The 25,784-nt window shown below is 39.1% G+C and overlaps 5 protein-coding genes and 1 pseudogene across 5 annotated transcripts; 3 read left to right on the plus strand and 3 right to left on the minus strand.

Moving 5' to 3' along the window:
- LOC137014841 (transmembrane emp24 domain-containing protein 6-like) overlaps positions 1-25,784 on the plus strand; it is a 124,614-nt pseudogene that overhangs the window by 54,446 nt on the left and 44,384 nt on the right.
- On the plus strand, positions 229-683 carry LOC137014538 (histone H3). The gene has a single exon (XM_067378911.1). The coding sequence runs from the start codon at positions 229-231 to the stop codon at positions 637-639; it is 411 nt and encodes a 136-aa protein (XP_067235012.1). The 3' UTR covers positions 640-683.
- LOC137014555 (histone H2B-like) lies at positions 10,250-11,538 on the plus strand. Its single transcript, XM_067378928.1, has one exon. The coding sequence runs from the start codon at positions 10,486-10,488 to the stop codon at positions 10,858-10,860; it is 375 nt and encodes a 124-aa protein (XP_067235029.1). The 5' UTR covers positions 10,250-10,485; the 3' UTR covers positions 10,861-11,538.
- On the minus strand, positions 22,854-23,264 carry LOC137014539 (histone H3). The gene has a single exon (XM_067378912.1). It carries the CDS (start codon positions 23,262-23,264, stop codon positions 22,854-22,856), a length of 411 nt encoding a protein of 136 aa, XP_067235013.1.
- On the minus strand, positions 23,750-24,473 carry LOC137014547 (histone H2A). Its single transcript, XM_067378920.1, has one exon. The coding sequence runs from the start codon at positions 24,471-24,473 to the stop codon at positions 24,087-24,089; it is 387 nt and encodes a 128-aa protein (XP_067235021.1). The 3' UTR covers positions 23,750-24,086.
- LOC137014529 (histone H1-like) lies at positions 25,083-25,721 on the minus strand. The gene has a single exon (XM_067378903.1). It carries the CDS (start codon positions 25,709-25,711, stop codon positions 25,091-25,093), a length of 621 nt encoding a protein of 206 aa, XP_067235004.1. The 5' UTR covers positions 25,712-25,721; the 3' UTR covers positions 25,083-25,090.

Raw genomic sequence — 25,784 nt, forward strand, 5'->3', positions numbered from 1 at the left:
TCAACCGATCAAAGCACATTGAGCGGGAAATCCTCTGCTTGTTTGAAAAAGAGGAAACGCGCAGTCATTGGCTAACAGTCATGCACAGACGTCACATATTAGCCAATCACGAGGCCTGCATCCTCGCGACACTATCAGCACGTGGTGGTAAAATGCTTTAAAAGCAGGCGTGTAACACAGAGCAGCATTTCCAGCGCAAGCAGGAACGGAGTGAAGTTGACTGCAGTAATGGCAAGAACCAAGCAGACCGCTCGTAAATCCACCGGTGGTAAAGCCCCGAGGAAGCAGCTCGCTACTAAAGCCGCCCGTAAGAGCGCTCCGGCCACCGGCGGCGTCAAGAAGCCCCATCGTTACAGGCCCGGGACCGTGGCTCTCCGAGAGATCCGCCGTTATCAGAAGTCCACCGAGCTGCTGATCCGCAAACTGCCCTTCCAGCGGCTGGTCCGAGAAATCGCTCAGGACTTCAAGACGGATCTGCGCTTCCAGAGCTCCGCTGTCATGGCCCTGCAGGAGGCCAGCGAGGCTTATTTGGTGGGTCTGTTTGAGGACACCAACCTGTGCGCCATCCACGCCAAGAGGGTCACCATCATGCCCAAAGACATCCAGCTGGCCCGCCGTATCCGCGGAGAGCGCGCCTAAACCCGCATCAGCCACATCAAACCCCAAAGGCTCTTTTAAGAGCCACCAAAAATACACTGAACGAGACCATTTCCAGTTTAACACTTGTTATCAATCGAAAGTTGTATTAACACTAACTGGTACACCTCAAAAACTATATTTACTATTTAATAATACAATTATGCATAAATATTATTTGTTTTTTGGTATACCTCCAAAACTGCCATTAATATAATGGTAATAAACATGTATGCATAAATATGCATATATATATATATATATATATATATATATATATGCGTAAGTTTTTAATATCTGAGAAATAGTTTACTTTTTAAATTAACATATACAACTTGTAGCTAATAGTGTAAACCCGTTCTTCAGTTTTTCACAATTGCAAAAACATTTCTTGAAACTATTGTCCACTTTTTTTTTCACTGCATTAAACAAAAACTAATCTTTATTAACAAAACCATCCAGAGCATCTAGTTACACAATGTTTATTGTATACAGTAGACAAAATTTGTAATTATGTAAAAGTATATTAACTAGGTTGAATATATTGTACACCATATGCACTCAAGTTTAGTATAGTATTGAATGTCTGTACATTCAGCACTTGCATACTGTGAAAATACTGTAATTCAAATGCAAAAGCCCAAAAAGCAGTGGTCTCAAAGTCAATTCCTGGAGGGCCACAGCTCTGCACAGTTTAGCTCCAACTCACACCTGTTTGGAAGTTTCTAGTAATCCAGAGGTCTGTTTCATAAAACAAGATTAGAAAACAAGCCAGGCTTATTTTACTTAGTCAGACTTGTTGTCAGCGAATTCTGTTTCATAAAACAAACTTAAATTAGTTCAAACTCAGTTACTCTGGCAACTTATGCTGGGAAACTAGCCTGGTCTGGAGCAGGCTAACTGTCAGGCTAAGCTGAGCTTCTCTAACACTGACCAATAGGAACGCAATATTACAGCTGACTCTCTCACATACAATTATTTGACCTTATTAATATATATATATATATATATATATATATATATATATATATATATATATATATATATATATATACATTTACTAAATAGTGCTTAATAAAAAAAAAGTATTGGTGTAAGTTTAAGGCTTTTTTTATTAAAAGGTAAGTATGATGAGAAACAAAACATTTAAAGAGAAGTAATTTCTTAAAAATTAAGTGTTATATAGCCAGCTGAATCATTCTCAGACTTAATACTGACAACAATGGAAGCACTTGGGAGAGAACTGTCAGAGACTTATTTCTTAGCACAGAAGAGCACAAGAGGATTACCAAATCATTGTTTTAAGTGTGAAAATATAGTAAAAGTAACACAGAAATTTAAAATCAATAAACCTGTGACAAGGCCCCTGAAACAATCAGGCCTTCATTTGTAAGCTTTCATTAAGTGATGAGTGATTTTTTTGCTAGACAAAGAGCAGGAGAAATACCAAGTGAGTGTTTCAGAGCCAGCAAAAGCTATGAAACGAGTGACAGAGTAAGATGCAGCCTGCAGAAGTGACATGTATGGTTACTGTCCACACTGAAACTACCCACTGTAGTCAAAGCACAATAAAGTCAGCTAGCCTTTTCCAAGGCCCATATTTAATCTATACTCTGGTCTCTTATATATATATATATATATATATATGGGTCAATATATAATTGTGGGAGATTTTGAGTTTGAATAATTCTGGGAAAAAATATATTTATTTACAAAATATTATTATCTTCCCTGATAAATTATCCCTGAAATATTTTGTTTTTAGTAATTGCCAAGCTCAGGCATAATTGATTTCAGATATTTAGTTTTAAAAACAAGAAGTTTACTCATTATTTGGTCAACTATGTTACGGACAAAACCTATAAGTTTTAACTTTATGTAAATGGCAGACATTTAAAAAAATCATTACTCTTGGAAGAATATGTGTCTATTTACCTACCTTTTCAATTAAAATACCCAATTAATTAAGAAAATACACATTTTGTTCAATTGAAACCCCAAATTTCAAGTACTGAAGTAACCAGTCTGTATATTTTGTTTCCAAACTGCTTGATTCATGATAATTTTCTTGATTAAATTATGCTGAGGTATATATTTGACAGCTACTCAGTTTCTAAATATTTACTTGGAGATTAGGGAACCATTGAAATACATATATTTTTTTAAAAAACATAATGGTAACTTAATTGACAGCCCAGTATCATAGTTGACAAAAGTAACATAGTTGACTGGACATGACAAAGTAGGATGATGTATTTAACAAACACAATCCTAAACTATATCAATTATTATATGTTAGCTAATCTTTTATTGCATTTAATCAAGACCTGTTGAATATTTCATGACATAAAGGAGAAATACAGACGCACATCAGTTTAAACTGTTTGTGTCAAAACTAAATTTCCTTCTCATTTAAACAGTCAGTGCCCCCAAAATGCTTAGTTCCTTTGGCATTGTGTAAGCACTGCAAGTCAAAATGTTTAGATGTTTTGTCACTATGGCAAATATCCCTCATGTCCACCTTTCAGTCTTAGTCCAGTCCTTCACTGACAATGGTTACTGTACAGTTTTTGTCTAGCTAACGGAATACAATTGTGTGTAAAACTGAAAAAAGACAGGATTTTAGGGTAAGAGTAGCCTCCAAGGTTTGACATCATATATTGCACTCATACTGCCAAGGAAATTGTAACCATTATCATTCACACACATAAAGTAACTTCCATACATCAGAGTAAAAGGAAAATGTATACAGCATAATATACTGTAATATAAACACACAAACAAAAAATAATGAAAATTATATGCAGCCTATAGTGCTGTAAATAAAGCTGGAGTTTCACAACTAACAGTTCTTCACTGGTCGCTCGTTTCCTTCCAATGCCATTATTCTCTACAATAGCGTAAAAAAAGAAAACATCAAATCAGTCATACAGAAGAGTCATACACTACATTACAGACAATTACATAGGAATGTTCTATGTTCTCCACAACTTCATTATACTACTGGCCACTACTCCAGTGGTTCCAAACCTGGGGTACATGTAGCCCTATGCAGAGGTACTACAGGGGGTATTTGACAGAAAGGGGAGGGGGAAAATCATCAATGACTAGACTTACTGAAATGTTACAGTAAAACCCACAGTATTACATTTACATGGGAGGCACTAATTGCAGCTCTTTGACCCTTTTTCTTATTGTATGTTATATTCTTCAAAATAAGGATTATAATGATAATTGCATCATACAGTAAGCTGCAGTTTTTAGGCAAAATGTTGAAGTCAGATAAGTCAAATACTTTCATACCTGGATTACCTGGATACACAAGTGAGGTAAAGTGGGTACTGAAGCCAAACAAGTTTGGGAACAACTGCTTAATTGTAAAAAAGTTATAATGATGGACAACCAGTAACTGACTTACATGTTACATTTTAGTCAAGTTCTAGTTTCACCTGACTGTCAATTGCTGTAATAATTTATCAAATGTTCCAAGGATTCATATATGGTATTCATGGTATTATGTTCTTGACTAATTTTGACAATTGAACAAACTATTGTGCGTGTGATGACTTATACAATGAAATGACGCTGACACGTTTTGGAGCAAACAACCATTAGACTGAGAATCGACAATCAGTTTAGATCAACAAGATCTATTCACTTGGAAATTGTGCTAAATGTAGGCTACCTGTACTTAATCATTTGCAAAGATGTAGTGAGACATTGAGACATGTACTTAGACATTTGCAATTTGCAAAATGAATGAGAAATTCAATTCTGTTGTGAACAATTGCCAAGTGGTTTAGAGGTTTGTCCATGTAGTTTTGAGAATGTAATTTCTGTTTCAAGAAATGAGCCAAACCAATGGAGAAAAACTGTAAGATATGATTTGGCAATATCTTCCCACACATCTCTTTTTATTTCAACATGACATGCTGTCACGTGCTGTGGGGCAGGAATCAACCTGAGCACATCTTTTCTGCAGCAGATAATCGTGGCATTTGCCTGAAAACAAGTTTACTTTTATAATATTTATTGCAAAGTATTTTATAGTTACTGTACAATTAGAATATTAAATGAACTCCTGAAAACTATAAGAACATGTCATGAATGTCAACTATGTTACTCTTGGTCAACTAAGTTACCTTTGCAGAGTAACATAGGTGACTGGTAACTTAGTTGACATTTTTGTTGTTTTTAGGGATAAAATCAAAATGGTTGCCTAGCACCAGACACCACATGGCATTTTACGGAGAGGTTCTTCTAAATAGTATATGTACAACTGAGTTGAATTGAAATTCAAAGTTATTTATGAATTCATTGTAGTAACATTGTTGACATATGATAAGTACACATTTGCCCTAAGCACTACTTTAGGTGAAATAACTGAAAATGTGGAGGGAGAACATACCTTGGAGTCTTGCTAGTTTTCTTTTCAGGAGGAAATGACATCATGTGGAGCAGGTCATGTGATTTGGAAAACACACTCTTCCTTGAGGGGTGTATTTGCTATGGGTAACTTAGATGACAGCGACTTCTCGGACATATATTCAATTTGTCAATTTCTATTGAAAATGTGACATATTGCCCAAAAAGACACATTGTTCACAATTACTTCAACTTAATGTAAATAATATAATTAAAACTGTTTTTAAATAAGTTTTTTAAATGTTTTTTTAGGTAATGAGATTGTGGTTGTAATTCATTTCGGACGGTTATTTAGTTGACATTTTAGGGATATCTAGTAAATTTTTATAAATATATGATTATTTCCATAATAATTAACTATGAAATTTGTAAAGACAAGATCATGAAGAACACTGAAGACTTTTAAAATTTTATTTTAATAATCATGTTTGCGAGATAAATCTCATGGACATGAAAACTCCCTCAATTATATATTGACCCATATATGGAATTCAGGTTGATTGGGACACTTTTTGCTATTGAAATGACTGGGAAAAAGTGTCCCAATCATGCGGCAACCTCCCCCTTTCTCTCGTGAAGCCAATACGGAAGTGACTTAAACTGCGATTCATCGACTGGCCGCTAGGGACAGGCTCCAAAAGAGAGCAGAATCTCATAGAGTCCCATGTTAAATTGGCCAAGTTTATAGCAGAAAAAAACATGTTTACAAGTTGGTTCAAATTGTGGTTTTGGTCTATACTGCTATTTTTGCCCTTCATGACAACTCTGAGGGGGGTGAATTTTTTTTATAACTTATCCGTTTAAATTATATTAAGCCTTAAAGTTCTGCATAATTAAGGGCGTGGTCACTTGAGTGACAGGTAGAGTGCGCTGCTGTCTGTGAGCCGTCATGTTACCTCAGCTGCCGCTGAATTTGGCATCTCAGCCGTTTTTGTGCTTTTTTTTCTCGATTATTTTATACAATTATAAAATATGGCTTGCTGCATAATATTCGAGACTGATGTGTGTATCTGTGTGCGTGCATGGGGAAGAGACACAGAACACACGTTGTTGGATCGTGGCATTGGCTGAAAGTTTTGATTGCGAGATTTACTACAATGACAATAACAGGAGGATATACAACTCTGACAGCACTGCTTGGATATTATAACTAAAACTGCTGCACTATTTTGAAAAAAATATACTTTGGACACGGGCTCATTTGTTTGTTAGATACGATCATATACAGTTTTACAAAATAAAGGCTGCTCAGATTGCATCCTTTCTTGAAGAACGATGACAGAGAGCAGATCATTCAGAAGAAATGTGAAATGTTTTTTTTTTTTTTTTTTTGCAATGGACAATTATATTTTACCCAAGTGCCACAGATTGGATTCATCTCGCGATCTCTATTATAAAGGTATGAAGTCCCATTTGATTTTCCATGTTGTTATTTGCACAACCAACACTACTTGGAGCATCTAACGTTATATCTTAAAGAAACACTGTAGATTGACAGTAAACCTTTAGAACTTTCTGATGATAAAACTTATGTTCATTAATAATTTAGATCGTATCTAGATCTAGATAGATAGCTCCTTTGCTTGCTAACATGGTCACGTCGAGCTAGGCGGGGCGTGGTTTCAGCAACCAATCACATCAGCTCAAACCACCTCCCCGCCTCTTTGCCCATTTTCAGTTATCCGGGAGTGACGTGCGGTGACGCGCAGCTAAGATGGCCGCGGCCTCATTTAGGCGTCAAAACTGCTGTTCAGAACTCTATGGGTGACGTCACGGACACTACGTCCATATTTTTTTACAGTCTATGGTCCCAATCAACCTGAATTCCATATATATATATATATATATATATATATATATATATATATATATATATATATATATATATATATATATATATATAATGTGTGTGTGTGTGTGTGTGTGTGTGTGTGTGTGTAAAAACTTTACTGGTACTGGCTAAATGTTTTGTGCCCAATATTTTAATTCGATTGCTTTTTTTACATTTCTCTCAGGTTTTGTTTGGCAGTAGTACTCTTTATGGATATTAGAAGAGCAGAAATTAAGATCACAAAATTAAAAATTCAAATTAATATGCACAGACTAAATTTTAATTGGTAAGATGAATCTAAACTCATTGTCCCAAAGTATATTGATTTACTACATTACAATAGTCCATTTACAGTTACTATCATAAAAACATACACTTACTTGCAGGTTTAAGCTTGTACATAAGGCACATTTAATGTCCAACATCAAATATTTTAGCGAAATGTATATTTTAGAATTATTGCTTCTATTGCATTCCGTCTGTTTAGCGCGCATGTGCACAGCAGCGCTCGTTCACTGTGAAGTTTAGCCGCAAAATGGAAATATTTGCATGCCTTTTTAACATTTACAGATGGAGAATAAACTTGTGAAAAGTAAGTTATTCACTGAGGAAAACACCATGGCTGCGTTCCAGTTCGGTTTTTAAATGCCCTTCCCTCGCTAACTTCCCTCGGTCTCGTTGACTCGGATGTACGTCATTGCTTACGTTGCACGAGTGCCCACTTCTGGCGGAACCTTTGCAATGGGCTGAACTGGAACGTCCTAAGCCCTTGATCACTTGATATCCGCTATGGAGCTGATTTATTATTTATTTTTTCCCCTTACAAATTTGTTTAATACAGCATTCTATATGTATAGATGTGTGTTTTAAATGTTTAAAACAATAATTAATATATCATAGAATTGTTTGTGGTGGAGTAAATTAAACGTGATATGCACTGACGTCATAATCGTGTTGCATTGTGGGTTATGGATCTGCCTGAAGTGTACATGTGAAGTAGACTCGCTCCCTCGGTTAAAATCGAGGGAGCGAGGGTCTGTCCATGTAAACTTCCCTCGCCCACTTCACGAAGTGGAACGCACTTCAAAATGGCGGCAGGGATTCCCCCGAGGGGAAGTGTGTAGGGAAGTTCGCGAGTCCGTGTCTAAAACTGGAGTGGAACGCAGCCCATGTCTCAAATGCATAAAATAACACAAAATGTATGCCGTTTCCTATGGTGGATCGATTTGATCCATGATCGACCTCTAGGGCTGCTTAAAAAAACGGTGCACGCGAAATTATCTTGACTAGGTGAACCTGGATCGAATTAGCGGGACTGCGTGAACTTCAATTACCTTTTATGAAACCGTTTTAGCCCCAACTCATTTGTTAGGTTAATTCAAGTCAGGTTTTGGAGTTTAATCCTCGCTTTTCTTAGCATCTTTTATGAAACAGCCCTCTGAAGACCTTGATTAGCTGGATCAGGTGTGTTTGATTAGAGTTGGAGCAAAACTGTGCAGAGCTGTGGCCCTCCAGGAATTGACTTTGAGACCACTGCCAAAAAAAAAAACCTCTAAATGAAACATATTTTGCAGTACACTCAAAAAAGTTGTGCAACTGCAAAATTCATTCTGCCTCAGCATCACATCTGTGTGTTGGGTTCATCCTCTTCCTCGTCTCACATCCTCTTCCTCCTCTTCCTCTCAGATTGTTTCCATCCATTGCTCGTATCATCATTCAATGCTCCTGTTCACTCTGAGCTGTCTTATATTTCCCACAGCTGGTTTGATCACATCATTTTTGAGCTCATCCAGTTATCAAATGTTCTACCTGAAAGAAATACTATAGTAATTTATAGTAAATGCTATAGTGTTTTTGATGACCTACAGTTTAAATCTCAGAGGCCTGAAATCATTTATATTCTGCACATATATCTGAACTGTCTAATAAATATACTAAACTGTCACATTTCATTGTCATTCAGTATCTCTGTATATGATATGACAATCTTATAATATTCAAATGATTCAGTAACACAATTTATGGAACATATAAACTATTAACTATACCTTTTTCCTCAATAAACTCCTAATTCACTGCTTAATAGTTAGTAAGGTAGTTGTTAAGTTTAGGTATTGGGTTTAATTAAGAATGTAGAATAAGACATTAATATGTGCTTAATAAGTACTAATAAACAGTCAATAGTCTAGTAATATGTCTGATAATAAGAAACTAGTGAAAAGTCTCTAAAATAAAGTGTTATCAATGACTTCTAAAACTTGATTTTTAATATTAAAGCACAGGCCTCATTAGATCAGTGTTAGGGTGAAATCACAGTGTTTTGTGCTCGAACTATATTGAAGGGAGGGGCGTGTTGAACCTTGTGACGCGGTGCTGGTTTCTCTCAGGTCCTGTAAGCAAATGTAAAAGTCCTCCTACTGACGCTCGTCTACTATTCTTTATCATCGCTTGATAGAGCTGTGTTAAACATGTCTGGAAGAGGCAAAGGCGGTAAAGGACTTGGAAAAGGAGGCGCCAAGCGTCACCGTAAAGTTCTGCGCGATAACATCCAGGGAATCACCAAACCTGCCATCCGTCGTCTCGCTCGCCGTGGCGGTGTCAAGCGCATCTCCGGTCTGATCTACGAGGAGACCCGCGGAGTGTTGAAGGTGTTTCTGGAGAACGTCATCCGCGATGCCGTCACCTACACCGAGCACGCCAAGAGAAAGACCGTGACCGCCATGGATGTTGTGTACGCGCTGAAGCGACAGGGACGCACTCTGTACGGCTTCGGAGGATAAACTTCTCAAATCAGGAACAACTATACCAACCCAACGGCTCTTTTCAGAGCCACCCACTCTCTCACATAAAGAGCCATATAGAAATGTTGTTGATAAAATGCTTTGTTTCTTGGATTCAGGGAAAATGTTACTAAATATAAACTATTTCACAGTAAAATATCGGGATTAGTAATAACTTTTCTTTTAGTTCTTTTTAATGATGATACACAGAATATGTTGGTTTAAGTGGCGCACAAAGACCTTTTGTAATATTATACTTTAACAGTCTAACTTCAGATCAGAATGGGACTAAAGTTAGAGATGAAAATACAGAAAACATTAACGAAACTGGTATTTGTTTTACACAAATGGGCTTTTGTTTATTTATTCGTGTAGTTTCAACAGTTTCATGAATCAATGAAGTCCCGAGGAAAAACTGCTTTTAAAGGATGTCTGACTGATAATGGTCTCTTTCCTCCAACACTCCCTCAATGGGTCTAAAGGGCTTTTAAAATCTCATGTTTCACAATATTTGTCCAGAATCGCTTATTTTCTCAAACTATTAATAAAAAGAGCGGGAAACGAAACAAAGGAAACAGTCAGGGTGTAGTTCAAACTTTGAGCGGTTGGCGGCGGCGAATGTGATTGGCCCTCATTCCGCTCGTGACGCTTTGAGTTATCCAATGAAATACGAGTTTATGGGTTTGGCCTATTAAAAGAGACAATCAGATAGTTATTGTATCTCTTTGTAAATTAGCATAGGGCGGTGAATAAATATCTCTGTGTTGCTTCTGATCTCACATTGCTTTGTGAAGTTTGTTTTCAAAAAGCATCATGCCTGAACCAGCAAAGTCCGCGCCTAAGAAGGGCTCCAAGAAGGCCGTCACGAAGACCGCCGGTAAGGGAGGAAAGAAGCGCAGAAAGTCCAGGAAGGAGAGCTACGCTATCTACGTCTACAAAGTCCTGAAGCAGGTTCATCCTGACACCGGCATCTCTTCCAAGGCGATGGGCATCATGAACTCTTTCGTCAACGACATCTTCGAGCGCATCGCCGGTGAGTCGTCTCGTCTCGCTCACTACAACAAGCGCTCCACCATCACTTCTAGAGAGATCCAGACCGCCGTGCGTCTGCTGCTGCCCGGAGAGCTGGCTAAACACGCCGTGTCCGAGGGCACCAAGGCCGTCACCAAGTACACCAGCTCCAAGTAGAGATTCAACCGAGACTCTCAGCGACCCAAAGGCTCTTTTAAGAGCCACCCAACTTTTCCTTAAAGAGCTTCTGTTTGTAGAACTAAATATCAATTATCGAGCAATTGAGTTTAATAAGTGGATTTTCTAAAGTATTTTATGAAATTTTATCCGAGTCTAATACAAGGCTGTAGCTTTCGTTCGTCGTTCAGTAACAGTAACTCAGATTTTTTTTTTTTTTTTTTTGTATTTTATTCCCTTCTGTAAATCCAGGTAAACCATGGGGGTTTGGAATGATGTGGATAAAGAAAAGGTTTTCATTGTTGGACAAATTAATTTAAATACACAGATGAAATCTCAATTTCAGCTCTCAAATGTTCATAAGTTACAAATCTTGTACTTTTATTGCTGTTAAAACACTTCAATACTTGATCTCATTAGTAACTGTTGCTCCATCATCAGAAATCTGCATATTAATGGGGATCAAGTTTACTATATGCATTTACAAATCATGTGATTATAAGGTTCATTACTGTAGACTGGAGCATTTTGGGCCTAGTTAAGTTGACTTCTGATTCATAGTAATAATCATTATTTTAGTGAAATTCTCTTGCCAGGAGGGTGTTTTTACAATAAATTCTGAAAAATCTTTCAGTCTTTGGATTTCTCATTGTCAGTTTATTATGGACTAATGCCCTGCAGCTGTCTGAAAATGTTTATTAAAGTATCTTTCAAGTGATCTGTCAAATGATGGTGACTGAAGCATTTAAGACTGAAGGACAATAATGAGAACTGAATATTACACCGATGTCACTCTACTGGATCAGCTATTATGATGCTTAATGAAATAAATCAAGTTGTCAAATATTGGTGAAAATATGGCATATTGAGAGGTTTAAAAACATTTTTTAAAAAGCCCGTCATTTTTGACCACCACAAGTGTGACTTAGTGCCATTTTGTACCAAATAAAATAATTTCAAAACAAGTTGCACATTAAAGCACACTAGTGTGAACCATTTTAAAGAATATATTAAAATTTAATTCAATTTTGCCAAAATTACCCTTAATTTTTTTTTTTTTTTTTTCAGTCAACAATTGAGGTGCATGAGTTCAGAGTAATGAGGCCTGCAATCAGCCAGATCCAAAAACAAAACAAAACCTGTGCTAATCGAAAGAAAACAAGCTGACAAAAAAGATTGAATCCAATATTTAGAGATAATAAAGTGTACTGAGAGAGTTGCAAACAATTTTAAAAGGTCATAATTTTTGACCTGAACACCAAATTAGGCAAAGGGTTTTGATTTCCGCACAAGGGTTAAAGAGGTTGTTCATGGATGAGATGCAGCAGATAGAGAAAGAAAATCAAGTGTCCAGCACACATGAGAACGGTTTAACCAAACTGAAAGACCACATGCATGCTGGACACTTGATGATGTTTTTCTTTTACTATCTGCTCCATCTCATCCACAAGAAAATCCATTTAAAAAATAAAAAAAAATGTTTGTAAAGAAGTTAGTAATAACTTATGGCAGCAGGTGAGGATCACGGTACAGATCCAGACACACTGGCCACATCCCCAGGTAACAAAGTTATGTTTCCAAATGTTGTGTTTTGGTTGTGAATCTTAAGGTTAGCATAACATTCCTGCAATGTTCTTTTGACCTTCATTTTATTAAAGGTGCTAAAGGTTCTTTTTGTCGACTGAGTTTTTGAAATGAGCGCATGGGTAAGAACAACCCCCCTCCTTCACAGCTCATTTAGAGGGAACGCCTCCCAAAACTCGTGCACGAGTATTGGAACATGAGTGTTTACCACCGGCATTCGCTGTGTTATTAAGCCGGGCACACATTTAACGACTAGCTAAAACATTCTAATGCCTCGTTTCCACTGAGTGGTACGGTTTGGTTCGGTACAGTTCGGTACGGTTCGGAACGGTACACCCTGATCAGGCTTGCGTTTCCACCGCCAACAGTACCCTTACTTGATAGGCGTGGTGAAGCTGGAACGTAGCGATCGACAAAATTCTCGCGCGAAGAAGAAAGCTACATAGCGAACAACAATGGAGGAAATAGCGCAGATTTTGTTCTTGCTTCTTGGTATGTGGCTGTTTGTCACAAGAAGGAGACAAGGTTTGTTTGAGCAAAGGCTGAAGGCTGCGAGGAAAAACACAGCCGAAAAATACAGGAAAATCAGGGAAATGGTATGGAGCTGGGACGAGACGGACAACCTCGCAAGTCAAGAAAAGGCCAGGCAAAAACGACGGCACAGGAGGGTAAGCTAAGCTAAGCTAACTTAGTTATGTCCTGTGTTACAATGTTATTCGTCTGACATGTGCTAACGTATCTTTTTATGAATTAAGGAACCCTACAGTCTACTTAAAAAGCACTTTGCAGTATCTTGACATCATAAATCCCTCACATGAAGTCTGCATGCTACATATATTATTTCAAGCAATGCTAGTTGTGGGTTTTGACATTGTATGTAACGTTACTGTCTGTAATTGCTAAAATATATAACTGCCTGTAATTGCTATATTCTGTCTGTAGACTAGTTAACTTATTGTTTCTTTGTGCTTCAATAACACCAAATTGGCCTGTTTTGTGGAGTATATTGGATATTTTATGAAATTATATCTTCTATTTTGTCCAAGGTAACACTTTCAATGTTGTAATTTCCTGTAGACTTTATGTGGTAGTGTTTCAGCCACCTGGTAGTTGCATTTATTTAAAGGACCTGAACACACCCTCCTTCACTGCTACAGTGTGTATGACATTATGTTTGCTATGTGTTTTCAGATGATCAATCTGTTGCAAAATCGGCGCCGCAGACCAACCATTTGGACTTTCAACCGATCAGATGAATGGTGGGATGTGATTGTTCCAGGATTCACACCAACACAGTGGGTGCACAACTTCAGGATGTCTGAAGAAACATTTCTGTGCCTTTGTACCAAGTTGTGTCCAGCAATGGAAAAACAGGATACAAACTTCAGAGTGTGCATTCCCCTGAAGAAAAGAGTTGCCATCGCACTATGGAAGCTGGCAACCAACAGCGACTACAGAAGCATTGGCCATCTTTTTGGTGTCAGCAAAACAACAGTGTGTCGGTGTGTGCAGGAATTCTGTGAGGCCGCCTGCACTTTGTTAGTTCCAGAACAGATTTGTTTCCCTGACCAGCAGAAGCTTAAAGAAATGGCAGCCTACTTTGAGAATCGATGGGGACTTCAGCTGTGTGTTGGTGCCATTGATGGGTGTCACATACCCATTATTGCCCCAAAGGAGTACCACTGCGATTACTTCAACAGAAAAGGCTGGCATTCCATCATCCTGCAAGGAGTTGTAGATGGAAAAGGATTGTTTTGGAGTGTATATGCAGGAATGGCTGGGAGTTTGCATGATGCTCGTGTCCTGAGACTGTCCACATTGTGGGAGTTAGTGGAGCGTGGATGCCTTTACCCAGCTTGCACCAGGAACATCAGTGGTGTGAATGCTGGCTATTATGTGCTGGGAGACTCTGCCTATCCTTTGCAGAATTGGCTCCTAAAACCATTTCCTGACAATGGCCGACTGACAGCAGAACAATTGACCTACAACAAGAAAGTCTGCAGGGCTCGGGTGCTGGTAGAAAATGCTTTTGGGAGGCTTAAGGGCAGGTGGCGGTGCCTTATGAAGAGGAATGACAGTGATGTTGAACTGGTGAAATCCATGGTGTTGACCTGTTGTGCTCTGCACAATCTTTGTGAAAGTCATGGAGAGGATTACCAACATGAATGGGATACACCTGTAGCAGCAGAGCCTGTGGTGGCACTGGCACAGGATGCAGAAGAGGAGGGCAGAGATGTACGAGAGGGTCTGATGCGGTATTTGAACAGTTTTTTTTTTTTTTTTTTTGTAGCAAAGGCACAGTGTAAATGCTAGGTTATGTTTTGTTCAAATGCTAGGTTATGTTTTGTTCAAATGCTAGGTTATGTTTTGTTCAAATGCTAGGTTATGTTTTGTTATGTTTTGTTTTTGTAATGGACACAAATAAATCATTTTTACTTTTACCCTGCTAATTCAGATTTTGCTTGCACTACGTTACTTTAAAAATCATATTTGAGTATGGAGTAAAATCTTTGAAGATCAGCTATTGTAAATGTAAAGTAACATTAACAACTATTGTAAGAAAATATTGTATATTCAAGGTAAAGCATAATCTCCCAAATGGTGATTATCAAGACAGCAAACAAAAGGTCCATACACTCTGGCATCGTCAAAGGATTAGTTCACTTTCAAATAAAATTTCCTGATAATTTATTCACCCCCATGTCATCCAAGTTGTTCATGTCTTTCTTCAGTCAAAAAGAAATTAAAGTTTTTGATAGGAGAATAATCCTGGAATGTTTTCATCAAAAACCTTCATTTCTTTTTGATTGAAGAAAGAAAGACATGAACATCTTACACCTGAAAGAAAGAAAGAAAGACATGAACAACTAACACCTGACGTCAGTAACGTTTAGCGAATGACATCAATTCGTAGAATGGGTACGGGAAGAAGCCTGTGAGAACACATGACGTGTTCAATTAAAAATTATTTAATTTGAAAAAAGTAAAACAAGTGCTACAAAACAATGAGCTGTGTAACAACAACTAGTGGCTGGATGGAGGCACAGGATCACGGCTGCTGCTGCTCAACACCTGCACCAGCTGACAAGTGTGCTGAGGAAGGCCTGATTGAAGCTTTCAGTCTGCTCCATGTGTTGCCGGGTGAGTTCGGCCTCATGCCGCCTTGCCTCACGGGCCTCCTCCAGCATCAACTCAAAGCGTCGGTCACGACGCTCCTCCATCCTCTCTTGCCAGTCCTGCTGCCTCTCATCAGCGGCCTGCATCTCCAACAGGGCTGCAGCAACATCCTGCTGACCCCTTTTTCTCTTGCCTGGAATGCAAAACAGACAGCAATGTTGGCTGTTTAGTGAAGCATATTAATCCTTGTGATTTGAGCAAAACATGGTAAGTTATGAAGATATATGTAGGGGGGAGACATTTATAGCAGTACAATGCAATGTCCAGATTAGTGTATTACTATCGACCCCCCAACGGGGTGCTCTCGCAGGCGATGGCATCGATTCTGGTGGTGTCGGTGTACTTGCAAGCGAACTCGAAGTTGCAGGCAAGTTCTCAAAGGTGGACAGTCCCTCTGTGGTTTCCTTCTGACTGATAGGATCCTCAGCTGAAAAGTTACAAGTCACCTTAATTACACAAACTGCAATAATAGGTTCAAGATAAACACAGAACATACAACATAGTTACATACAACATGTCAATCACTTCCATTACGTTCCTTGTGAGAGACATGAGGGCCAATCGTTAAGCCAGAGGGCCAATCGTTTATGTGATCATCACATAAACGACTGCCTTATGTTTTTAAGGCCCTACCTCATGCACAGATGATGTATATTAATATATTCCTTTCAGTGCACCTAATAAAGTCTTTTATCTGATAGTAAAGACAGTTTCAAGTAATATTGCAACAATGTATAAAACAAAACATCCTCTATAGCACCTTTAAGCTGTATCTTTAATATCAGCATTACTGTATCATTAATAGCTATTTTGAGCAGTAGGATGTACATAAAATTGCATAAATTATAAATTGACGTTCATCGATCAGTACTTTTAGTATTTAAATGCATACCAAATGAAGTACTTGTAATCTTTCTCAAGTAAATGTTTAAAAAACTTGCAGGAGTACTGTTTCATTAAGTTATCTGTACTTTTACACAAGTAAAGTTACTGGGTTTGTACTTCGTCCACCACTGGCTAATAAACTAGCTTCTTAGCTTGCAAAAAATTGGATGCTACCGCACTGGCTAGCAAACAACTAACAAACAAAAGGCTTGCTCTAAAGTTGTACACTGAATGCGAGCTTTCCCGTGATCTTTGTATACTTTATTTTACAACTATAAGAACTTACCGGCAGACTCCATCATTGACTCCAGCAGAGACGTGGCCGTATCGACGCCGCCTCCTCTTCCCAAATTCGCGGGTCTGTGTCCATAGATAGCGTCCAACATATCGAACCATTTCCAGTTCTTTCTGTTTACGCCACTCCGACTGTTGTGGTCTTTCACCTTACGGTATTCGCTCCGCAGCTTCTTGCATTTAACGCGGCACTGCTCGGGCGTCCGCTGGAACCCCTCTTCAGCCATCCTCTCAGAAACATACTGGAACACTTTTTCGTTTCTCACCATGCCATCGAGTTCCCTTTGCACCCTTTCTTCGCTGATGATACCCAGGAAGGTCTGCACTTCCTGGGTCGACCAAGCTTCACTTCGCACCGACATTTGTGTTGCAACCGTAAACTTTTAGAAATGGCGCCCGCGCCTCTTATCCATGCTCTTATCATCCCCTTTGCACGCGCAAGTGATGATTCTCCGTCAACCAATCAATGTTCTGCAGAGTGTAGCTCCACCCTGTTGGTACGATACTATTGTGCTTGGTACCCCTTCGAAAAGGTCCCAAAAAAGTGGTACGGTACGGTTCGGAATTAGGGTACCATTCACAACTTTTGACAGTGGAAACGGAAAAAAATGCGTACCGAACCGTACCGTACCGTACCGCTCAGTGGAAAGAGGCATAAGACTGTGCTCAACATACAGCGATTGTTTCCTGCTCCTGAAGTATATTTATATACTTTCACATGGAATTTGAACACCGACTGTAATCGCAGACTGAAAGCAACTGGCTCTGACTGGACGCGTTTGAGCGCGATCAGTCATAAGTATCAATTTACATTCATAATCGGCCTTACACTCGTTAAGTATCTGCGCGAATTAAAGCCGCGCACACACTTAGTGGATTCATTATGTCGGACTCACCGCAGGTAACTCATAATCTGCAGTTGTTACTCCTGTCTCCTGACAAAAACATTGCATGTGGCGCCTGTGGAGTGTGGAAAGTTACTGGAGCGCGCAGCCGCGCATCTCTCACATGGATCGTCATGGCAGTGATTGACAAGCCAGAGGGCCAATTGTTTACACAATGATCGCGTAAACGATTGGCTGATGTTTTTAAGGCCCTACCTCGTGCACAGATGATGTATATTAATATTATTCCTTTCAGTGCACCTAATAAATAGTCTTTTATCAGTTAGTAAAGACAGTTTCAAGTAATATTGCAAAAATGTATAAAACAAAACATCCTCGTTAGCACCTTTAATACTACAATATTCTAGGAATGTTGATTTGTAACGGTCCAAGAACGGTAAAATGTTCACATTCTCTAATGTTAAATGTTATTTTATGGTTGGAATAATGTTCCTGCACTAGGGGTGTAACAAGATTTCTAGTTGAGTTGCTTCAGTTGTAAACTATTGTAAACATCTGCTCTGCTCATCCAGCACAAGCTGCAGAGTCGCACACAGTGCAGCAGGAATCACAGTTCTCTGATCATGTGACAAGAGTAAGGCAAGATCACTGATCACAGTATTGCCCAACTGAGTGTCTGAGTGCCTAAGCGTCTGATAAATGTCTCAGCACCACCGCTTTTGAATTTCAAAGCGAAAGTAAAACACAAGCTCCCTGATGCACGCAAAATACATAAAATAGCAAAATACAAACAATAGCAAAATACATAAAATAGCATGTCTCCCAATATCAAACCTATCTTAGGCTGTTGTAACCACCTCTTAGCTCTGGTCTGTTTGCGCTTTGTATATTGAGAGAGTACCTTGATTAAAGTTGCACTTATTGTTTGACGTTAATAAGACTAAGAAAAAAAAAAAAATGTTATTTGTTTTTGATATTTATACTTTTTTTATTTATTTATTTATTTATTTATTTTTATTTCTGTGTTCAATTTATGCAAAATAGTTCAATTAGGAGGACACACACAGCCTCAATCAGAAGTTCTTGAAACTCATAATTCATGTACAGTAAGGTCTGAAGAGACTCATGTGAAATCATACAGAAGATAGACACTAATGTTTTAATTAAAGGTGATTATTACTCTTGAGCCAAGCAATTAACAAACAGCCCAACTGGACATGTATACATACAACCACACATTCACACTAGACACACACAAACAAACCAACTGGACAGTCTTACAAACATACCTAAATAACTGAAACATCTGTCAACCTAAATGGTGTGTTTGATCCGGGTTGGAGTTAAACTCTGCAGGACAGTAGCCCTCCAGCCGCAGGGTTGGACACCCCTGTTCTACCATAAAATGAGCGGCGTGAAACTCTGCAAGAAAATATCTAGTTAAAATTGCAAAGATGTAGTTAACTAAACATCATAATTTCAGTTTTACAAGTGAATATTAACATTGGCACATTTATTTATTATTGACCAGTACAGGGAGCCCAGTTCACATTGAGACACCATTCATTGTCAATACTGTGGATAATCCTGATTTTATACCCATGTCTCAGAAGATACAACTCATAAAATCCAAAGTACATCAAATATTTCAAAAATCCCTTTGAATATGTTTTACTTAAATCCAGATGATATAAAAAATGACATGAAATTATTTTTTGCTGATCATTTTCCTTTCTTGCATGTTTAAGGGTTAAAGAATTTGGACATTTTAACATTCTTGGAACATTACAAATCAACATTCCTAGAATGTTGTATCGTTAATAAAATGTAGGTCAAAAGAACATTGTAAGAACGTTATGCTAACAATTGATGAGTGATTTCAAATCACCGTTCCCACAACCAAAACAGAACGTTTGGAAACATAACATTGTTACCTGGGGATGTGTCCAGTGTGTCTGGATCTGTACCGCGATCCTCACCTGCTGCCCTGCGGTCATAACTGTCTGCTGTGTCTGCACAGACTCAAGAGCTACTCAGACCACGGCCGTTTCAGATGTTCTGAGTGCTGACAGTATTTCAATGTTAAAGGGATAGTTCACCCAAAAATTAAAATGTGATGTTTATCTGCTTACCCCCAGCGCATTCAAGATGTAGGTGACTTTGTTTCTTCAGTAGAACATAATGATTTTTAACTGCAACCGCTGCCGTCTGTCAGTCGTATAATAAGAGTGAATGGGAACTCGAACAATAAGAGTCGAAAACACTTCCATAGACAAATCCAAATTAAACCCTGCAGCTCGTGACGACACATTGATGTCCTAAGACATGAAACGATCGGTTTGTGCGAGAAACCGGACAGTATTTATATCATTTTTTACCTCTAATACACCACTATGTCCAACTGCGTTCAGCTCTCGTTTAGTGAGGTCTGATTGTGCTCAGTGATGTCTAGCACTTATACTTCAATGAGTGCCAGACATTACTGACTTTTATATACAACTGCCATTGTCAGAGCTCACCCACAGTCACCTACATCTTGGATGCACTGGGGGTAAGCAGATAAACATCAAATTTTCATTTTTGGGTGAACTATCCCTTTAAAACAAACAACAAATGAATGGAAGATACCCTGATTCCTGATTCCTTATTTCAAATTCATCCCATGTCCAAAACTCAGGATGTTGTCTAAAACAAAAGTAGGCTAGGGGTAGTTGTGTGCAAAGTAAATTAATTTTTATGAGAAAGAGATGAAATGTAGTTGCAATAAATGTGTTAAGAATCCGTACCGATGTAGAGCGAGGGACTTTTATTCTGTTGAGCGGAACAGATGAACAACTAATGATGACATGGTTTGATGTCTGGTTGACCAATCAGCAGAAAGAAGCGTTTCATTCCCGCCCACATATAGAGATTGAATATTCAAGCTGATTATTCATTTTCAATCCCAGAATTCAGCTTGATTTTTCTTTTTTGGTTCACGGGTATATCTTCAAATTTAGTTTCTGCCGATTGGTCAAGCAAATCTGAGCCTGTGACGTCATCAGTCATTGCTCAGGTCTGTTTAATAAAATAATAGTCCTCTGGCTCTGCTGCTATAGCAGTACCGCTTCTTAAACTGTACAGGGCAGGTCCTAGATTGGGCTTTCTTACGTGCAACTTAACGCGTTTCACAGAAATTTTTATATCAGAAATATTAAATATTAATCTGCACCCAGCCTCTGTTTTATTTAGCTGTGCGCAGTTAAATCTGTGTGGTGAAGCTGCGCTAGACAGTGCCAAGCGGGTGAAGCACAGACCAATGGGGCGTCTCATGACTGCCGACATGTGGAAAATGAATTTTGAAGACATTTATCCATTTTTTACATTTTTTACATTTTTTAAAAAAAAAAAAAAAAAAAAAAAAAAAAAAAAAAACGAAAAATCAAGCAGAAATCTTGTTTTTTCATTAAAAAATGTACATGGACCATGCTTTAATGTTAACTAGGAAGCTTGTTTTGAAATGCTATTATTTTGTACAAAATGGCACTAAGTCACACTTGTGGTGTTTGAGGTCAAAAATGACCGGTTTTCTCAAAATGTTTATAAACCTCTCAATACGCTATATTATCACCAGTGTTTGTCAACTTGATTTCTTTCATTAAGCATCATAATAGCTGCTCCAATAATATTCAGAGTTCTCATTATTGTCCTTCAGTCTTAAGGCAGGAACACACCAAGCCGACGGTGACTAACTAGTGCCGATGAAAGCAGGATCTGGGTCCAAAGTTGGGCTGACACACCAAACCAACGCTAGACAGCCGACAGCCAAGTAGCTCGTCCATTCTGCGCCTGCGTGAGATGAAATGCCTTTCCGAACCAGCAAGTGGTAGTAGCTGAACAAACAATCCGAATGATCAGATGGCCCGACAGACCGACGTTTCGAATCGGCCGAAAAAAAGCAGACGAGGACCAACTTCAGCCGACGATGTGGAACACACTGAGAAAATGTAAGTTTATGTATGATTTGTAAATTATTGCATTTCTTTTTTATTCACAATTTGTACAGTTTCCTAACTTTTTTGGAATCAGGTTTGTAACTTGTTTATATTACTACAGTTGTTATATTATCACAGCAATCACAATAATTTAATTCAAGTACTTAACTATAGTATGGTTCAAAAACACTATTTACTATAAATTACTATAGTATTTTTTTCAGGTAGAACATTTGATAACTGGATGAGCTCAAAAATGATGTGATCAAACCAGCTGTGGGAAATATAAAGCAGCTCAGAGTGAACAGGAGCATTGAATGATGATACGAGCAATGGATGGAAACAATCTGAGAGGAAGAGGAGGAAGAGGATAGAGACGAGGAAGAGGATGAACCCAACACACAGATGTGATGCTGAGGCAGAATGAATTTTGCAGTTGCACAACTTTTTTGAGTGTACTGCTAATATATATATATATATATTTTTTTTTTTTTTTTTTTAATCTTTTTGGCAGATAATTCCTGGAGGGCCACAGCTCTGCACAGTTTTGCTCAAACTCTAATCAAACACACCTGATCCAGCTAATCAAGGTCTTCAGGATTACTAGAAACTTCCAAACAGGTGAGAGTTGGAGCTAAACTGTGCAGAGCTGTGGCCCTCCAGGATTTGAGTTGAGACCACTGCTTTTTGGGCTTTTGCATTTGAATTACAGTATTTTCACAGTATGCAAGTGCTGAATGTACAGACATTCAATACTATAATAAACTTGAGTGCATATGGTGTACAATATATTCAACCTAGTTAATATACTTTCACATAATTACAAATTGTGTTTACTGTATACAATAAACATTGTGTAACTAGATGCTCTGGATGGTTTTGTTAATAAAGATTAGTTTTGTTTAAAAAAAGTGGACAAAAGTTTCAAAAAATGTTTTCGCAATTGTGAAAAACTGTAAAGAATGTGTGTTTACACTATTAGCTACAAGTTGTATATATTAATTTAAATAGTAAACTATTTCTCAAAGACATTAAAAACTTGTGTTATATATATATATATATATATATATATATATATTACACATGCATACATGTTTATTACCGTTATATTAATGGTAGTTTTTGAGGTGTACCAGCTAGTGTTAATACAACTTTCAACTGGAAATAATCTCGTTTAGTGTAATTTTGGTGGCTCTTAAAAGAGCCTTTGGGGTTTGATGTGGCTGATGCGGGTTTAGGCGCGCTCTCCGCGGATACGGCGGGCCAGCTGGATGTCTTTGGGCATGATGGTGACCCTCTTGGCGTGGATGGCGCACAGGTTGGTGTCCTCAAACAGACCCACCAAATAAGCCTCACTTGCCTCCTGCAGGGCCATGACAGCGGAGCTCTGGAAGCGCAGATCCGTCTTGAAGTCCTGAGCGATTTCTCGGACCAGCCGCTGGAAGGGCAGTTTGCGGATCAGCAGCTCGGTGGACTTCTGATAACGGCGGATCTCTCGGAGAGCCACGGTCCCGGGCCTGTAACGATGGGGCTTCTTGACGCCACCGGTGGCCGGAGCGCTCTTACGGGCGGCTTTGGTAGCGAGCTGCTTCCTCGGGGCTTTGCCACCGGTGGATTTACGAGCGGTCTGCTTGGTTCTTGCCATTGCTGCAGTCTACTTCTCTCTGTTCTGCTTACTCTGGAAATACTCTCTGTGTTACACGCCTGCTTTTAAAGCATTTTACCACCACGTGCTGATAGTGTCGCAAGGATGCAGGCCTTGTGATTGGCTAATATGTGACGTCTGTGCATGACTGCTAGCCAATGACTGCGCGTTTCCTCTTTTTCAAACAAGCAGAGGGATTCATTCCCGCTCAATGTGCTTTGATCGGTTGACTCAGATGACACCTCCATGAGCTTTATACTCACATTGTATTTATTTTATTTATTTATTCTGAAACACTTAATTCCCAGTGGTTTTGCAGATTTTGGATTAGAACAAAAACACATTATGGTCTGTATAAAATCAGTATAAAGTCTAAAATATATAAAGCCGCGTGCGGCCGTGATAATAATTTAAAAAAACAAAACACCCAGAGTAACAATGACCCATTTCGGTTATATACGCTGATATGTATATTGGTTTTTATTTTGGGTAATTATCAAAATAATATTCAATACATTATTAGAGCAGGAAAATAAATGTATTTTAATATTAGTGGAGAAGGGTATGTTGGCGATCCTACACGCCTCCTAACAAACGATCTCTACAGACACATCAAGGGATCAATCATCATGTGCTTATTTATATATATATATATAAAAAAAAAAAAAAAAAAACTTCGTACATTTGACATTTTGATGGGTCTTATTTTATCTCTTCTCAACCGAAAAAGTTTATGATGCTTTCAAAGAAAAACACTCTATATCAGATAAAATGGGTGGCTCTTAAAAGAGCCTTTGGGTTTCAATGAAACAGACAATCTGCTTATTTGGATTTGGCGGGTTTCTCGGTCTTCTTGGGCAGCAGCACAGCCTGGATGTTGGGCAGCACACCGCCCTGAGCGATGGTCACTCCGCCCAGAAGTTTGTTCAACTCTTCGTCGTTGCGCACCGCCAGCTGCAGATGACGGGGGATGATGCGGGTCTTCTTGTTGTCCCGAGCGGCATTTCCAGCCAACTCCAGGATCTCAGCGGTAAGATACTCGAGCACAGCCGCCAGATAAACAGGAGCACCAGCACCGACGCGCTCGGCGTAGTTGCCTTTGCGGAGAAGCCTGTGAACACGGCCGACGGGGAACTGCAGTCCAGCCCTGGATGAGCGAGTCTTAGCCTTGGCTCTTGCTTTGCCTCCGGTTTTGCCTCGTCCACTCATTTTTACTTACAGTTACTGTTACTTTCACAGAGAGAAAAAACAGAATGAGATTTCTGGGGTCCACATACTGTCTTTAAACTGGAGTGCCAGTCGCTCATTGGTTTAGAGTCTGTAAAGATTTAAACCAATCATTGAACTTCCCTCCAAAACCCAACCCCCTTTCTGCCGGAATAATTATGTATGCACACATATTTCTGATCATGAAACCATATATATATATATATATATATATATATATATATATATATATATATATATATATATATATATTTTTTTTTTTTTTTTTTATCTGATACTGTTCCTGTTGTGTTTTCACTGTTGTTTGTATTGATATAGTTTTCCAGCCGAGTGTTGCCTGTAAATGTATGTATTGTACAACATCCCATTAGGACTGTGATCACGGCCTGAACCCATATCATCTTTTAATCATCTTATATATAAAAATGGTTTATTCGAGTTTATTTTCAGAACTGGGTGGCTTGTCTGTTCTGAATGCAGTCTAAGATCTAAAATCATCTTTATTTACTTTAAACGCTATAAAATACACGAATTTTGCTCTTTATTCAGAGTTAGTGGGTGGCTCTTAAAAGAGCCGTTGAGGAGAAACAGAAAAGACTTTACTTCTTTTTGGGCGCTGCCTTTTTAGGCTTGGCGGCTTTAGGCTTTGCCGCCTTAGGTTTAGCCGCCTTGGCCTTTTTGGGGCTCTTGGCTGCTTTCTTAGCGGCTGCTGGCTTCTTTGCCTTCTTGGGGCTCTTCGTCGCCTTCTTAGCGGCTGTGGCGGCGGGTTTCTTGGCCTTCTTGGGCGATTTCTTGGCGGCGGGCTTCTTTGCCGCTGCGCTCTTGGGCTTCTTGGCAGCAGCGGGTTTCTTGGCCGCGGGCTTCTTCGCTTTAGGAGTCGCTTTCTTGGCCGGCTTCTTCTTGGTCTCGGCTTTCTGCTTGTTGAGCTTGAATGAGCCCGAAGCGCCGGTCCCTTTGACCTGCACCAGAGTGCCTTTAGTCACCAGGCTCTTGATGGCGATCTTGACGCGGGAGTTGTTCTTCTCCACGTCGTAGCCGCTGGCGGCGATAGCTTTCTTCAGGGCGGCGAGGGACACGCCGCTCCTCTCCTTGGATGCGGACACAGCTTTGACGATGAGCTCACCGACACCTGGACCTGCTTTCTTGGCTTTCGCAGCTGACTTCTTCTTGGGCGCTTTGGCCGGGGCGGCAGCAGCCGGGGCTGGAGCGGTTTCTGCCATCTCTCTCTCGGATCGGATCTACAGTCTTTCAAACGCTGTCTGGTTTCAGCAATGATAAGCGCTCGAGCGCCGC

This window comes from Chanodichthys erythropterus, chromosome 24 (genome assembly GCF_024489055.1).
Source record: "Chanodichthys erythropterus isolate Z2021 chromosome 24, ASM2448905v1, whole genome shotgun sequence".
NCBI lineage: Eukaryota > Metazoa > Chordata > Actinopteri > Cypriniformes > Xenocyprididae > Chanodichthys > Chanodichthys erythropterus.

Excerpts from the sequence above, each read along its gene's own strand:
- LOC137014529 (XM_067378903.1), bottom strand. The coding sequence starts at position 25,711 with ATGGCAGAAACCGCTCCAGCCCCGGCTGCTGCCGCCCCGGCCAAAGCG.
- LOC137014547 (XM_067378920.1), bottom strand. The coding sequence starts at position 24,473 with ATGAGTGGACGAGGCAAAACCGGAGGCAAAGCAAGAGCCAAGGCTAAG.
- LOC137014555 (XM_067378928.1), top strand. The coding sequence starts at position 10,486 with ATGCCTGAACCAGCAAAGTCCGCGCCTAAGAAGGGCTCCAAGAAGGCC.
- LOC137014538 (XM_067378911.1), top strand. The coding sequence starts at position 229 with ATGGCAAGAACCAAGCAGACCGCTCGTAAATCCACCGGTGGTAAAGCC.
- LOC137014539 (XM_067378912.1), bottom strand. The coding sequence starts at position 23,264 with ATGGCAAGAACCAAGCAGACCGCTCGTAAATCCACCGGTGGCAAAGCC.